Here is a 16,963-nt window from a genome sequence, read left to right on the forward strand (position 1 = left end):
ACTGTAAGGCGAAACGTTGAAAAATAAAGCAGGAGGAATGAAGATTTCTGCTGGGTTTCCCTGGCTTTTAGTGTGTGTGTATATATATACATATATATATATATATATATATATATATATATATATATATATATATATATATATATATATATATATATAATATAAAGCGGCATTATCAAAGCAAAAGCAACGTGTGCTATACGGACTTAATTTCACCTCGTCTTCCTGTGTTCCAGCCTCCATCCGACGGACCGACACCTCACCACTCCAACAGGCTACTGTAAAGTTATCAGAATTTTTCAATAAGTACTTTCATGGTTGCAACGATAGTTTAGTAAGAATTCTGCATCTACGAAAGTAGCCATGAGAACCAGACTCATCATATTGGTGACATGACTGGTGAGATCTTAATCTCTCCAGACGAAGGAAATCTTTATATATATATATATATATATATATATATATATATATATATATATATATATATATATATATATACGTAAGTACGTAGTACATTATTCTTTTCCACGCGTGAGAGCTCCTAAGTGACTGCTGGTTTTTGGGTGACGCAGCGCCCCAGCCTGCAAAGTGCTGCAAAGTGTTGCACAATGCTGAATCATGATGCACGAAATGAACACTGACATGGAAGTGCTGTATAGTTGGACAAGATAAACTTAACTCTTCGTGGAACTGGTTCACTCAAGTCTCCCACTACACGGTGACGCGAGACCTTCACGAGCGGTTAAGAACTGACTTGATAAAATTAATCTTCATTTATCTGTCAACATCGCTCCTTCTCATATGCATTATGTTAGAAAACAACACAAAATAATACATGTTTGGTTACTTGCACCCCTCACCATAGGTGTTGAGTTAGTTTCTCATACATCCTTTTACTTTTGTCTTAACTAAACACAGACTCACATATTGGTAATACCCATATAAGATCTTATTATGAAGATTGCATATTGACATGAAGACATTGTATGCAGTCTTCAAACAACAATGTTCACCAACACTTCTCTTGCAAGTGTTTCATAGACACTCTTCAGACGAGACGTCCTTTTGTCTTGTTGCCTTGGCCTGGCTAAAGATGCACTCAGGGGGAGCGTAAAAGTAAAAGGACCCGAGGCAACCAACGCCCATTAACCCTTAGCGGGAACAAAGCACCCACCATATGTGGCTTGTAGATGCCAGATAAAGAAAGGAAGCCTGCCCGTTGCTGCATGCCACAGGGGACTTTTGTAAAGTTACGCAGAATACACGGCAAGGCTAACTTAAAGACGTAGTTCGTGTCTCATGGCTGTTAAAGAAGGCATTGCATGTCATGAAAGCCATGGGCACGGCGGGGCGGGGTGAGGCGGGGTGGTGTGGGGTGCGGGCCTGCCGTGTGCTGCCGCAGGCTGTCTGGGCCAAGCGTGGACTGAATTACTGACGAGGGAAGGGGATGAGAAATGCCTTCACCGTTTATTTAAGAATGCAGCTTGTCATTCGCTGAGTGTGGTGGATTTTACGTTGCTGAGACACATATACCGTGAATATTAGCGAAAATAAGCATGAAGTAATGATAAATAGTTAAAGGGAAGCAACGATGGATGTTCTGTTTAACTTTCGTACATTCAGGAGTTCTTGGTTTGCATGGCACATCACCAAGTAAATATCAGACATAACAAAGTGAACGCAACACTCGAATACTTAACTCTCCTTCAGAGTGCCTGCAAGCAGCCTCTCATTGAGCACGAATATTACCATGAGTGAGAATTGACGGTTTTATTTCAATCTTAATTACCGCTGTACCTGGCCTTCATGTCACTCATTCACACGTGTCCTGTAGCAGTCTGACGCCAGAGAACTAGTCGAGGATCGAGCCAGAGTTAGCGCTGAGGTGCGGTCTGGCGATGTGACTGACAGGATAGCGTGATGGCGTGCTGTGGAGGTGGCAGCCTGGTAGGGGCTTTGCCAACCTATAGTTCTTGCTCAGCATCTCATTGCTGTCTTTTATTATTCCACATTTCAGGAGAAGAGCCAACACAGTCACTGCTATCACCGGCATAGACCTGGCTTTTCCTTGACGTTACCTGTGTGACAGTACCCATGATGAACACTGGGAATATGCACATATTCCTCATTGATGTTTCTTCTCAAAGTGATCTACTTTATTACGTTGTAGATTTGATTCAAATTCTTATTATGAGGTGTATGTAGTCAAAACTGAAAATTAAATTAACTGAAACCCAAGCCGTGACACATCTGGATAGCAGGCAGCAAGTGTGCTCAGAGTCGTTCTTAATTATCAATGCCCACAAGTGGTGCTGCCCAAGATCATTGTCATTAAAATATTACGTGGACCAAATGGGTGATCTATTAACATTTAAGGCGAAACAATCCCTCAAAAGCAAGGCATTAGCTACACAGGCTGGGGAGGCCATGCACACCATTGCCTCCCAGCGCCCAGCTATCATGCTTTTGTTCATCCCTGTGAGATGTTACACGACCAAACTGACACACCAACGATGTGCAATCATATCATCAGCAACAAAGATGGGTGGCCTTGTGCTTGCAATCAGCTGTAAGTCACTCAACACTTGTGTGTGTTAGAACATGATGGTGCATCCATGGGCAGAATTGCTTGCATTTGTAAAAGAAAGAAAGAAAAAGTGTCTAGACCCCACACACCCTACAATAAACATAGGGATACAATTGTCAATATCATACAGCAGAGCTGATCACCTTCACCCGCATTAGCGATCCCTGTTTGAACTCCGAGCCTCACTATGACAGGTGACAGAGGCAGCACGTCCACAGTGACCCGACGCTCTCCCAAATTTTCCCCGAGCTATTACCGTCCCTATCTGTGAGCATGGCCAGCGTCAGAATGCACCCTGCTGCTGCTGCGTCTGCTAACCGTCGAATCAATAAAATGCTTGTATATCGTTTTTCATTTGCAACTCGCTGATGCATCAAATTCTTTGTTTAGATTACAATGGATTTGTGAGGCCAGTCCAGCCGCTCCTGATCGAGTGCAGTGGAATACACAAACCATTTCGGAATGGAGTGCCTTATCCTGCGTTGCGATAACTTAACAGTAAACATGTTTATGATGCAATGATACATACTTGTACTCAAATTCCACACATAATGTTTGTGACTCACTTAGATATAAAGTTTTCAAGAGAACCCCACTACTGTTGACAAGACACGCCATGCACATCACCTCGTTCCAGTCCTTGACTATGGTAATGCAATAATTATAAGAGCAACAACTCACAGCACTTATTATCTTAAGTCTTAACATTACCTCTTGAAGACAGGATGAATTCTGATAATTTTTTCTGAGATGCAATTTGTTCTGGAAATATCATTTGAAGGAAATATGGCTTCTCTCGCCGCGCTGAGATCATAATGAGTCGCCAATGGTGAATGTTGGCTAGGCCGCTGTTGCTCGAGTGCCGTACAACCCCAGCCTCAGTCGCTGGCAGTAGCGTAACCAGACACGTGAAAAATAATCGTACTGCTGCCTCTCTCACACCTGCTAGGCACAGTGCCAGCCATGTGGTTAGGTGGGAGTGAATGGTGGGTGTGTCTACCTTGCTTACGCCACTACCCGTAACATCATCTCACGCACGCCATCACCCACTGAGACGAGGCTTCCTGGCCCTTGCCACCTAACTGCTTTGTTCCTCTTCCTCATGCTTAAAGACTAAATACCTGCACTTGCCTAAATACATACTTCCTGCACTATTTGTAAGTCGATCTCTGAGTTAGCAGTTTTGTTCCCAGGTCTGGTGACGCACGCGGCAGCGAAAAGTGAGGCGGTGCGACAGGCTGGGAACAAAAACGGAGGCTCTTCTCGAGCCAGACAAACTTGCAGCTTTAAAGAGTATCGAACACATGAGTGGAAAGCGCCAACGGGTCCTTCATCTGCCTCACTATAATGCGAGCCACGGGACGCAATCCTTGAGGGCGTGCGACAGTATTGATAATGATTTGATCTTGAACAACTAACTCAGTGTTGAGATCCTCTTCTCTGCTGAATTCAGGCACTGACTCGTCCTCTGTCTCGTCGCTAGCTTGCTGCTCCGCGCTTGCCCTCCAGCGCTATTTTTCAAAGCCCAATAACAAGCAACTACGCGATGCATCTCTCTCTCTCTCTCTCTCTCTCTCTCTCTCTCTCTCTCTCTCTCTCTCTCTCTCTCTCTCTCTATATATATATATATATATATATATATATATATATATATATATATATATATATATATATATATATATATATATATATATATATATATATCTATCTATCTATCTATCTATCTATCTATCTATCTATCTATATATATATATATATATATATATATATATATATATATATATATATATATATATATATATATATATATATATATATATATATATATATATATATATATATATATATATATATATATATATATATATATATATATATATATATATATATATATATATATATATATATATATATATATATATATATATGCTAGCTCTGAAGGAATTCAGTGTAATGCACGATAACTAAAGAAGCAATGTCAAAATCTACCTTGTGTGGCGTCGCTGGCAAGGCGGCAGTAGCTCACGCAGCACTACACGAGATACTGAGGGAGACTGACGGCCAGACGACCCACCACTTGCCCCCGGACCCGCGTCGGTTGCTGCTGCTGCTGCTGCGTCGGCAGCGCGTGTTGCACGATTATGCGCATGCGTCGGACAAGATCACTCATCGTTCCTCGACCTCCCCACTGCTTCCCTTATCTTCCCTATACCCTTCTCGTCACCTTTCTCATCTTCCTCACCTCCTCACTTTATCATCTCAGTTCACTGCTTCCCTCATCTCCCGTACACTCCTCTATTCACCACTTCCTCCTCTCCTTCCCTCCCATCACCACCTTATCATCTCGCCCCACCAGGGTTCTGTCTCTCCACGCATAAACAGACCCTTTTGCCAGCCGTGCATTCTAAGTACAGGATGGGAGGAGGGCAGGATATGGTCTAAAGTATGTAGAGACTAGAGACTGTAGCTTATATATCTAAAGTAATGTCAGTCTGCACACGCCTCCTCCTTTGCGGTTTATCTGGAGGTATTCAAAGTAGATTCTAGATGACGATCTATGAATTATGGATGAGGGAAACAGTAGTAGTAGTAGTAGTAGTAGTAGTAGTAAACAAGTTCATCCTTTCGTTTCGTCATTCTAACTCGTATCACGCAGGGGATAATAGGATATGTTCTGGTATGGAGATGCGATGATGATGATGATGATGATGATGGTGATAATGATGATGATGATGATGATGATGATGATGATGAGGAGGAGGAGGAGGAGGAGGAGGAGAAGAGGAGGAGGAGTTTATAGAAAATTAAAGAAAAGAACTAGGAGGAAAAGGAGGAGGAGGAGGAGGAGGAAGAGGAGGATTGTTGCTGAGGGAGAAATAACCTGTGCTGAAGCTATGCATAATCTCTCTCTCTCTCTCTCTCTCTCTCTCTCTCTCTCTCTCTTACACATATATCTTTCCCCCATTAAAAACCTCCTTGACGCTCTCTATTTTTCCTTCCTTTCTTCCTCTTATCTCCCGGCGTCCATTGAACAACTCTGCCTCATTTTTAACCCACCATTCCTTCTCTCCCCAGCTAGAGTTTTAAACCAACTACATACACACGCATTCTTTCGCATTCGTGACACTAACCCTTATAGTTTTCACGTTCTTTCATTCTCTACATAATCTTCCCTTCCACTTCCTAGGTGCATTTCTCTTTCACTTCCTTACTCCCTCACTCACCCTCACAGTTCTCGGCCACCGCCTTCCTCTTTGTCACTGTAACCTTCAAGAGACACCTTTTTTTGCAGCCTCAGCAGGTGTGAATGCTTAGATGCGCCACACCTGGCAACAGCGAAGAGGCAGGGAGGGAGGTAGGCAAGACAGATTGGAATATTGGTAGATAGGGATGACTATTGATTATACAGGAGGGAATTGTGAAGATCGGATGAAGACTAGGAGTGAGGAAAGGGATGCTAAGATATGAAGGAAAGGAAGATCGAAACTTTGAATGAAAACTGTTAGAAGAAAGGCAAGGAAAAGATACAGGAGAAGGATAGAGAGACAGAAGTGATGAAGGAAAGTGAGATAAAGAGAAAAATGTAAAGAAAGGACTGAAGTAGGTATAGGAATAAAAGTTATAAAAAATGAGTTGGTGTAAAAAAAAAATACAGAGAAAGAAGGGAGGAAAGAATAAAAGACAGAGTGATAGACGGTGGTTGGAACGGATGAAGGATGGAGGAGAGAGATAAAAAAGGAGAGAAAAAGGGCAAGGAGTGGGTGGAGAGATAGGAATGATAAAGAACTGGCATTAGAAAAGAAAGGAGGGATGCAAGGAGGGATAAGGTAAGGAAAGATGGAGGTAAGGAGGGATGCTGAGAGAATGTGATGGAGGGAAGAAGGGAGGAGAGAAGGGAAGCAAGGGAAGAGAAGGAGGGAGGGCGGGAAGAGGAGGCAGAGGGAGGGAAGGAGGGCATTAAGAGACACGTGCTCAAAATATCAGTGCACAAAGGATAGGTTTTGACAAGCACGTGATCTCTCTCTCTCTCTCTCTCTCTCTCTCTCTCTGTTTGATGCAGTGAAGTCACGTTTATAACACTGTGCGCGATAATGGTAAACAAAAGTGATGAACGAGAGTCTTGAAATAACAATCTAAAAACACAAGAAAACATAAAAAGTAAAATCTATGAAAGGAAAGAGATATACAAGTTTACTCACGCATATTATCCTATTCTATTCATCATTCTTCTACCTCCTTGCCAATTTTTCATCATCTATTACGCGTCTCATAATTCTCCTCCCCTACCATATCTATCTTTGTTAATTCAGTTCCGTGCTGTGCTTCACTCGTGCTTCAGTAACAACGCAGCGTCACACACACCAGAACTAATTTTGAAACTTCACGCTGCATCTCGACTCACTACTTTCCAAAACTATCGTTGAAAATACACGACATTTTAACACTACGAATACGGTTCTATTGACTTATGAACTAGATTTCTACGTTACTGACAAAAGAAACGCTTGAGAACCCGGCTGATCATTTCTATGGCGTTTGAAAATAGGCGTGGTGAGAGAGTGGAGCGTTTCATAATACAAGTCTCACAATACGTATTCGTTAAGGAGTGTGGAGTCTTGCAGTCTAGCCTCTCTCTCTCTCTCTCTCTCTCTCTCTCTCTCTCTCTCTCTCTCTCTCTCTCTCTCTGATGTCACTAAGAAGTAGTAGAAGCAGGAGGAGAAGGAGAAGGAAGGTGAAAGGTGTTGGCGGGGATAACATATCTGTTTCCTTGAGTTTTGGCACAGGAATACACACACACACACACACACACACACACACACACACACACACACACACACACACACAGCAGTATTCAATTTAAAGCTGATGGCGTTGTTTTGTTTACATTTGCTTTTGTGTTAGAGAGAGAGAGAGAGAGAGAGAGAGAGAGAGAGAGAGAGAGAGATGGGCATAAAGATTATATATATGGTACCGAGAGACTTCCGGGTACTACTATCAGAGAGAGAAGAATGAGGAGGAGAAGGAGGAGGAGGTTGAGGAGAAGGAAGAGGAGGAAGGAGCTGAAGGACGAGGACGAGGTGAAGGAAGAAGAGGAAGAGGATGATATATTAACTGATTGAGCTAAGGTGTCGTAAGAGGATGAGGATGAGGAAGAGGAGGAGGAGGAGGAAGAAATATGCACAAATATTTTCTATCCTCTTTTTCCTTATCTTCTCTTTCATTCGTCTTGCATCCATCAAATTTCTGCTCGATAACAACCATCTCTAGCTTTGTATATCTATTTTTTTTTTTTTTATCCCAAAAGACACTCACAACTTCACTTTTCTTTCGTTAACTCATGTTGTGTATTTCATTAAAAGGACACGTTTCAACAATTTTTCCCCGTGGTCCTTGATTTCACCTTAGGGTTTCTCAATTTATACGAACGTGATCTTCAATTTCATCCCTCACTTAAAAAAACAAGATCGTGACTTCACTCAAAGTTTGCACTGATGTGTTTTGTTGTCGATCCGAGAAGGAAAACAGAACACCAGATATTCACTATAATAAACACGCGAACATTCTTGAAGTGAAGTTTAGCATCGCATGAAAGTCTAATTCTCCTATTGACTACTAATCAAGGTTAGTCTGGTCGGGAAGCGCATACTGGATGGATCTTAAAGGGCTCAGGAGTTAATCATTGAGACTTACTTCCCTTGTTGTCTTTTCTTTATATTTTTTTTTCTTTGAGTAGTGAAGGTGGTAGACAAATTTCAGCTTGACCAAGGAAACAGTAAAGTATTCCTAAGTCAATCTGAAATTTGTCTGGTCAAGTCAGGTCAGGTGTAGGTCGGGAAGTCTGACCTTTGTATCGGTGCTTCTCTGATGTTTTTTTTTCCTTATACTCTGTCCATTAAGTACTTCCGCTGACTTCCTCTCTTTTTTCCACATTTCATACACTATTTCTTTCTTCTACCACCTTCACTACTCAATTGTTCATATAACTATCATCTTTTTCTTCTTTCTTCTCTTAATCAACAGTGTTCCAATGACTCGAACTCCCTAAGCAGATTAAATTCATGTAACACTCACTCTCTCTCTATAGAATTTTTCAAGGGGCGTGTATTTTACCAAGGTTTCTCACAGTAGACAATTAGTTTGTTACGGTATGGCTCCAATTTCCTAAAGAGACGAGGCGACGGTGGAACTAAATTGGTGTTGTATTGTGTAACTCTTTCCCTACAGTGATTTTTAGAAACGCATATTTGAACAAGATTGTACACAGAAGATATATAGAGTGATAGATAATTTAGTGTGAAGGCAATGCTGGGACTTATTTTGTGTTCTATTGTCTAACTCTTTCTTGACAGGAGTTTTTAGCAAGCGTGTAGATAGTTAAATAAATAGATAGATAGATAGTTTGTTGACCTCAAAGTGCTGTACATAATTGAAAACTGATAATCGAAAAAAGATAATAATCACACACACACACACACACACACACACACACACACACACACACACACACACACACACACACACACACACACACACACACACACACACACACACACATACATGCTTCTTCCTTAAACTCCATACTACTTTTTTTTCTTTTCTATTTTTTTCTCTTTATTTTTTGCAGTGCCGCTATCGCCCTTCTTCCGGCAACACCGCGTCAGCTACATGGCCCTCATTAGCAACACAAATCAACATCAGCAGACACCACTTTTTTTGTATGACGAACAAAAACTACAATAATGCTTCTCAAAACAACGGTAACAAGAGAGCTGTTGGTGAAACAGTAAACAAGATTCCGGTCTGTTGTGACACGGATGCTTAAAAGAAAGAAAAAAAAAAAAAATTGCTTCTGAAATACATTGACAGAAAGGCGTAACGATTTCCTAGGTCATGATTAAGCATTAAACAAGATTAAAGGTTGTTATGACGCTGGTTCATAGAAGAAGAAAAAGAAGAAGAAAAAAATGCTTCCAAGATATATTACTTAATGTGCTAAAAATTCCCAGAACAAAAAAAGTGACTACTTTGTTTATTAACAAGACTTAAAAATTTCTCAAGCAAGACGTGAAGACGACTAATAATAATAATAGTAATAATAATAATAATAATAATAATAATAATAATAATAATAAGAAGAAGAAGAAGAAGAAGAAAAAGAAGAAGAAAAAAAGGAGAAGAAATATTCAAGATATGATACAAGTAAATTTTTTCCATAACCTTTCTTAATACTTCGAAAAAAAAAAAAAACATTAACTACACGTTTTCTCAAGCCTGGGACACAAATAGCTAAGCCAGACATGATGATTGCGTACTAATTGGACACTCTCAACTAACCCTTAGAATGTTAGCAGTAACCTTTGACCTTTAAAGCGTCACGCAATATGGTACGCGTCTCAAAATAAATACAAGAGCCGTTTATTTCCTTGAAGTGGTGTCTCGCTCCGGCGTCAGTACATCCTGCTCCAATGTCTGTGCTTATCTCGCCGACTGAGGGAGACGTTGCGCTTCTCTTGTCTGTTTTGTCCCCGTGAAGTGGCTGGCTGTGGTGTGGTAGGCAGAGGCGAGGTGGTGTGTCTCTCGATTACGAGTGGAAATGCCTTGAAAGGTTTGTTTGCCTGTGTTCTCTCATTGCTGGCTGCTGCGCACGATGATAAAGTGGTGCTACAGAGACCGATAAGTGAGGACTGACGGATATTAGCTTAGTGTGTAGTGCTCTGCTGTTGTTGCTGCTGCTGTTGCTGCTATCACTGTTATTAAGATGATGATAACGAATATGATGATGGTAATGATGATAGTAACAACAGCAACAAAACAACATCAACAACAACAGCAGCAATAACAGGAACAACAACAACAATCAGAATAATAATATGAACGCTATTAAACAAAAACACAGGTAGTATAAAAACTGCCATAATTATCACACACACACACACACACACACACACACACACACACACACACACACACACCAGCCTTCGCTCTTATCAAGCATGTTTTCAGATCACCAAGGGCACTGTTAGGAACAACAACACCAAGGACAACACTCACGCAGGACCTGCACACCCTCCCTGCCCTGCCGCTCACCACATCATCCCCGCCACTCAAACACAATTACTCCCTTGCGACTCTCAGCGCACGCTCGTCACCGCAAGGGTGGTGAAAGAGTATGTCTGCACGTGTGGATTCATCTACTGTTGCTCCCTTCGCCTTCTTTCTTTACAAATGTCCATCATGACTCGTGCCCTTCATGCCTCTGCAAGTCCTTGGGTCACATCAGTACGCAGTGCAGTCACCAAGCTACACTCCGTGCCTTCCCTTGTCCTCTAAATCTTTGTGCCAGTCATCCACCCTTCGCTGAGGCTGGTCCTTGCGACACCCTGCGCTGATCATGGACTCCGCACCACGTACCGACTATGGGCAGGAGCTGTGAGTGTTATGTCACACACACACACACACACACACACACACACACACACACACACACACACACACACACACACACACACACACACACACACACACACACAGCTCGTTCCGTAGGGTAACGTCTGGCTGTCTCGTTAGAGACTGCAGCAGATCAAACAGTGAATTACACACACACACACACACACACACACACACACACACACACACACACACACACACACACACACACACACACCGGCGAGGGCGAGAGGAAGGGAAGGAGGGTCGTCGTCCTATCTCATATACATGAATGAGTCTCCCCTGAAGTCACCACCGAAGGTCACGGGGGTCTATGTCCCACCCATACCTCTGCCGTGCTGGCCTTACATCACAGGCAGCGCTGGGCTGATGTGGCACAAAATGCACGCATGCTGCTCCTGGCAGCTCTCAGCACCAGAATAATCTTTCTAATTGATCTGCCAGACAGCAAGGCGCTGTGGCCGTGGAGGCTGTTTTTGGCAACACGTGCTGATGGCAAGTTGGCACCCCGGTTACCGACACGTCTGTGTACTTCGCCTCATTTTAGAAGCTGCTGGGGCTGCTGAGCGGCAGTGTTCCTTGGTCACTTCCAGCAGGTACCGTCACTTTCCAAGGCTTGGCCTGAGGCCAAAGCATGTTCGGCGCTTCCGGCAAGAGCTGCCAGTTAACGAAGCGAACCAGGAAGCTCACGCACGTCTGCGTCGCCTCACCCAACTCCTGGCGTTCCTGCGAGGAGCCTAGCAAACACTGTCTTCTGTCTTGCAGCCGCCGAGCCGCAAGGTGATCATCAGGAAGGTTGCATTCCAAAAGCTTTACCAAGTTCCGTCAGGACCAGGAGATGAGGACTTGCAACAGACACTTGCGACCTCCAACTAACTAAGGAGGTCATCCTCCGCTTGGTGACTGTAATGAAATCTCTCTCTCTCTCTCTCTCTCTCTCTCTCTCTGAGAAAGTCTACACAAGCATTTCCTTCCACTAACCCTTAAAAGGCACAACCTCAAGGCCTGGCGGTGAAAGAAGCAATGTAATCTCGTCCACCACACTGCCTCGCCCACCACCCTGTACTCTTTTCTCCGATCTGTATGCCAAGCAGCGGCATTCCTAATTTTTTTAATCCTACGAGGTTCACACATCTTCCTGTTCTTTGTACTCAAGGGATGTCTCTCTTCCTCGATCTCCTTACCTGTTCTTCCTCTCCACCCTTCATTCTTTTGTCCTCCTAGTCTCCCTGCAGCATTTATCACGTCAGGTCACTACACATTCACGCCGTCATGTCATGCGCTGCTCTTGGTAACACACACACACACTCCCTGGTCACCTCTTCTGGACAGTTTCTCGCCTCCACTTCTCCTTTATCTAATAACACAACTCTCTGCGATTAACATTATTTTTTCCTCAATCCGCCCTTCACTCGGCCGCAGCACCCAGCCACTGTATTTATTGTTTCTACACTTTCCTTTATCCCTCAACCTTTTATTTCTTCTATTCATTGACTTTCCCAGTTTCTTATTTGTCTATTTTTTTTTATCTTCTTTTCATCACCGTATTTTTTCTGGTTTTGTGTTCACGCTGTACTCCTCATAACACACACACACACTTAAGCACACACACGACGAGCCACGGATAGCACATTACTGTCTTTACTCCTCAATTTACACAACACTCAGATTTGTTTTCAATACCACCATTGTCTGTTGGCCTTGCGTAACCCACCCTGGCTATCTCGATCCCCAGCTGGAGGTCGCTTGATACTTCAGCGATGACGGGACAAGATACTCTCCTCGCCACCACCCGCCACTTCCCAGCAGCCGCTCGCCTCGTAACGCACGCACACAAGTTCCACTTTTAAAAATCATCTTTCAAACTGATAAATCTGACAAGTAAACGTAATATTGTGTTTTTTTCTTTTCTTTCCTCATTTGTGACGTTTGACTGATTAATTAATGCAAGATGAGCACTATTCTATGACAATGAATTATGTATATTTTAAAAAAGGCCCATTTAAGATCTTATCGTTTTTCGTTTTTCTTTCCACATTTCTGGTGCTTGACTAAAGAGCTTTTGTTTCTTTTTCTTTTTTTTTGCCTGAGCGTATATGTGTATGAGGTGATTACACAGCACATTAAGTATCACATTACCCAAAGACGGAACAAGGAAGGAAACAAAGGCAGAATAAGAAAAAAAGAAAAAGAAAAAATGAAAAATGCATGTAGAAGACGGATGAAACAGGAAAGCAAACAAGCCATTAAGGCAAGATCAAGGTTATAAACACAAATCATGGACGAGTGAACCATGGCAGACCTAAATAAACACGGACACAGGACATGACAACAGGAAAGGAGGGTTTGAGAGAAGGAAGACCCAATGAAGGAGCCGATGCCGGTGAAGGACAGTCAAAGAAGGATGAACTCCCTCACTACTCTTTGGTACATCTTTCACATATCACGTTTATGTGTAGGAAAGACACTCGTTTATTAACCCATATATTTTTTTTTCACTACTGTAGATGTTTGACGTGTAATGCACCATAAAAAACGATAATAAATATTTGATAAACGTCTTGAAACGTACCCGTGAAAGATGATTTGGCGGGCCACACGTAAATTCACTGCTATTTCTTGTAAGTTTTCGTTAATATTTGCATTTTATTCCTAGTAATGAATCGTTAAAATGGACATGAAACTTCTATTTTGGTTTCCTTTCGTTCGTTGCAAGTTTGTTTTGTTATTTATTTTGTTTCCCTTCATTTTACTGTTTGTTTTCTCTGTCACTACCTAACCTGACTGTCTATGTATCTAATTTTCCGGTCTTTCTATGTCCTAATCACCACACAAAATAACCAACACTACTAACCACATAAATGTCTTTCCTTGCTCCATTTCGCACTCTTTGTCTCAGTCGTTATTTCAACCTCACCTACTATTTGATAATCCTATTTTTCCCTGTCCTAAATTCCACATAATTTAATCACACCTACACTAGCAACCATTTAATTGTCTCTCCCTGCTCCACTTTCAACGCTTTGTCTCCTTCGCCGCCTCCTGCAGTCACTAAAGTAGAAGAGCCTGAGATTCGGGTCACGATGGACTCAGGAGAGAGAAGCAGGTCGTCCAATGCGTGCCTCACAAAACTTAGGAGGAAAAGCAGACCACCATTACGTCTGTCATATTGGGAGGAACTTCAATACTCCTCCTTCTCCTCGTTTTGTCTGCAGTCTGGATATTGACAGGAAGAAAACCAGGTCATCTCTAATGCTAAGATCTCATGAAGTGCTTTGTTTTATTAGAATAGAGAAGCGCTCAAAGTGTAGACACCCAACACTCCTATTTACACGTGGGTGTCCCTGTATTAAACTTGCTTATCTGTTCCCGTCTTTTTTTATGTGAGAAGGGAAAACAAGCCAAGGGGAAAAGACAGAGTTATGAAAAAAATAATAAGAATGCCCACTTAGTTGCTAGTCCCCGTGCAAGTCCGAGAGAGTTAGCTAAGAGAAAGGGATACATGTCTTGAACCATCACTCTTAAATCTGCTTATAATTGGTCGTTTCCAAAACACCTATAAGCTTTTATTTAATATTCCTTGTCTCCCCATAAATGCTTCGAGAAAATGTTTTCCATATACCTACACTTTTCTCTTTAATCCATTTCTTCCTCCTTTATTTTCTCTTCTATCTCTCTTTTCTTTTTCTCTCTCCCTTTCTGAAATGTACTCTTTCTCCCTCTTCTTTCTCCCTATACGCACTTGCTCCCTCTTCTTCCTCTCTTCCTCCTCTCTCTCTTCTCTCTCTCTCTCTCTCTCTCTCTCTCTCTCTCTCTCTCTCTCTCTCTCTCTCTCTCTCTCTCTCTCTCTCTCTCTCTCTCTCTCTCTCTCTCTCTCTCTCTCTCTCTTCAGAAGGTTGATATAAAGTTGGGAGAGATGAGGCAGCTCCCCAGTGACGAGATAATGAGGGGAAGGTGACTCACGCAACACCTGAGACGTGTATAGATGATAAGATATGGCTAGGAACCTGTGGAAACTCTTATCTACACACACACACACACACACACACACACACACACACACACACACACACACACACACACATAAAATTCAAAAAATGAGATTAGAAATGAGAGAGAGAGAGAGAGAGAGAGAGAGAGAGAGAGAGAGAGAGAGAGAGAGAGAGAGAGAGAGAGAGAGAGAGAGAGATACTGTGTGATGCAACATTCATCATTTCTTACCCTTCTTTAAGCAGGGCAACTATGCATACCAAAGAAGAAGGAGGAGGAGGAGGAGGAGGAGGAGGAGGAGGAGGAGGAGGAGGAGGAGGAGGAGGAGGAGAAAACCAATCAAATAAAAAAATCAACTTGAATGTATCTCAAAGTTATTAGTACATTCTTTTATCGACAAAAAAGAAATAAAAACACTAATTAGAAGAGCCCACCCTTATGCCCCCCCTCTCTCTCTCTCTCTCTCTCAATATCTTTCACCACTACACACACACACACACACACACACACACACACACACACACACACACACACACATAAAATGTTAAGGTATATGAGTCACTATGCCTGGCCGTCGCTCACTGCAGCTCCGTCACCCCGGCAACTTGCAAATCAAACATGAGACTCAGCGTACGGCGGCGAGACAGGAAGGAGAGACAAGGAAAGACGTTGAGGGGAGATAAGGAGAAGAGCCATGGATGAGACAAGGAAGAGACGCTACAGAGACAGAAGAAAGATTCGGATAAGAGAAAATCACCCATAAAATCTTAACCAATATAATTCTAGTGGCTTCTTGAAAAAAAAAAATCCTGATTAGAGAGAGAGAGAGAGAGAGAGAGAGAGAGAGAGAGAGAGAGAGCGTTTGAGATTACCAGGCTCAGTCAGCTTGGTAACCCGGAAGAGATGGGGAAAATGCACTATTATAAGCTACGTAAAATAGATGAAAACTAACCATGCACTCTACGTCCCGTCCTGCCCAAGTTGCTGCCTGAGACAGGAATAGCAAGGCGAGGGAGGAAGGGAAGCTGGTTAAGGCAGGAGCACTAACCTTAGTCTTTGCAGGGAGTTACTATTACTCGAATGAGAGAGAAAGGGTTCTAGTTGGCTGGCTGCCTTAGACCAAAAAGGAAAAATAAAAGGGAACAAAAGGGACAGGAAAGAGGAAAATGGGTGATAGAAAAGAGGAAAGAATAAGCTGGTTGGCTGCTTGCCTTAGCTTAGACTAACGAAGAGGAAGAATGGGAGACAGAATTAGAGACACAGCATAGAGCAAAGCAGATGAGGAAAATGAGGAGGATGAGGATGAGAAAGAGAGGAAAACGAGAATTATGCGAATAGGCAGCATAATAAGATAAACACAGTAAAGAGGAGGAAGACGAAGTAAAGGTAGAGGAGAGTAGATAATCACAACGGATCAAGAGGATGAAAGAAGAGAGAACAAGAAGAACAAGAACTACAACAAACAGGATTTGATTATCACAATATCAAAGGACAACAGATTGAAAACAAGATAGTAAAATCCAATAACGACATATAGAAACAGCAACACTACACAAGCATTCAGAGTGACACAGGCTCTTGCCTCGACAACAGCATCAAGGCCGTGAATCCGCAACAATTGGTCCCCATTCTGAAGGGTTATGTTCTCTTCCCATCCTTTCCAAAGGCCCCAGAGAAAATAATCGGATTTCCTCTAATTAATCATGTAGAAATTTTGTTAAACGGTCGCCAGAACAATTCAAAAGCCTAAAAAAAAAAAAACCTGTATAGGCTCAATTAGAGAATTGTAGTAGAGGTACGGCGCAGAAGTGGCTCTGAATCTTACTTGCGTATCTTTTATTCATTCTTTTTCTTCTGTACGTAATTTTTTTTCTTTTATTTCCTATTGTGCGTCTCCTTTTTCTTCTGTGCGTCTTTCTTTTTTTCCTTTTTCTTTGC

The 16,963-nt window shown here is 42.3% G+C and overlaps 1 protein-coding gene and 1 long non-coding RNA gene across 6 annotated transcripts in view; one reads left to right on the forward strand and one right to left on the reverse strand.

Moving 5' to 3' along the window:
- Window positions 1-16,963, reverse strand: part of LOC123519318 — a 37,159-nt gene that overhangs the window by 13,736 nt on the left and 6,460 nt on the right. For 2 of the 5 annotated variants that reach the window (XM_045280518.1, XM_045280516.1), the window contains exon 1: window positions 217-258. The exons of 1 other annotated variant lie outside the window; for it this stretch is intronic. In XM_045280518.1, the coding sequence (XP_045136453.1) occupies window positions 217-243 (27 nt within the window). In that variant the 5' untranslated portion in view covers window positions 244-258. Of the gene's footprint in view, window positions 1-216; window positions 259-4,576; window positions 4,730-12,219; window positions 12,735-16,963 lie in introns of those variants that run through there. 2 more of the 5 variants (XM_045280517.1, XM_045280519.1) reach the window with 2 other exon arrangements.
- On the forward strand, window positions 9,812-14,060 carry LOC123519319. The gene is made up of 3 exons (XR_006678989.1): window positions 9,812-10,193; window positions 10,592-11,017; window positions 12,771-14,060. It is a non-coding gene; the product is annotated as an uncharacterized LOC123519319 (long non-coding RNA).

The sequence above is a fragment of the Portunus trituberculatus genome, chromosome 45, assembly GCF_017591435.1.
Source record: "Portunus trituberculatus isolate SZX2019 chromosome 45, ASM1759143v1, whole genome shotgun sequence".
Lineage (NCBI taxonomy): Eukaryota > Metazoa > Arthropoda > Malacostraca > Decapoda > Portunidae > Portunus > Portunus trituberculatus.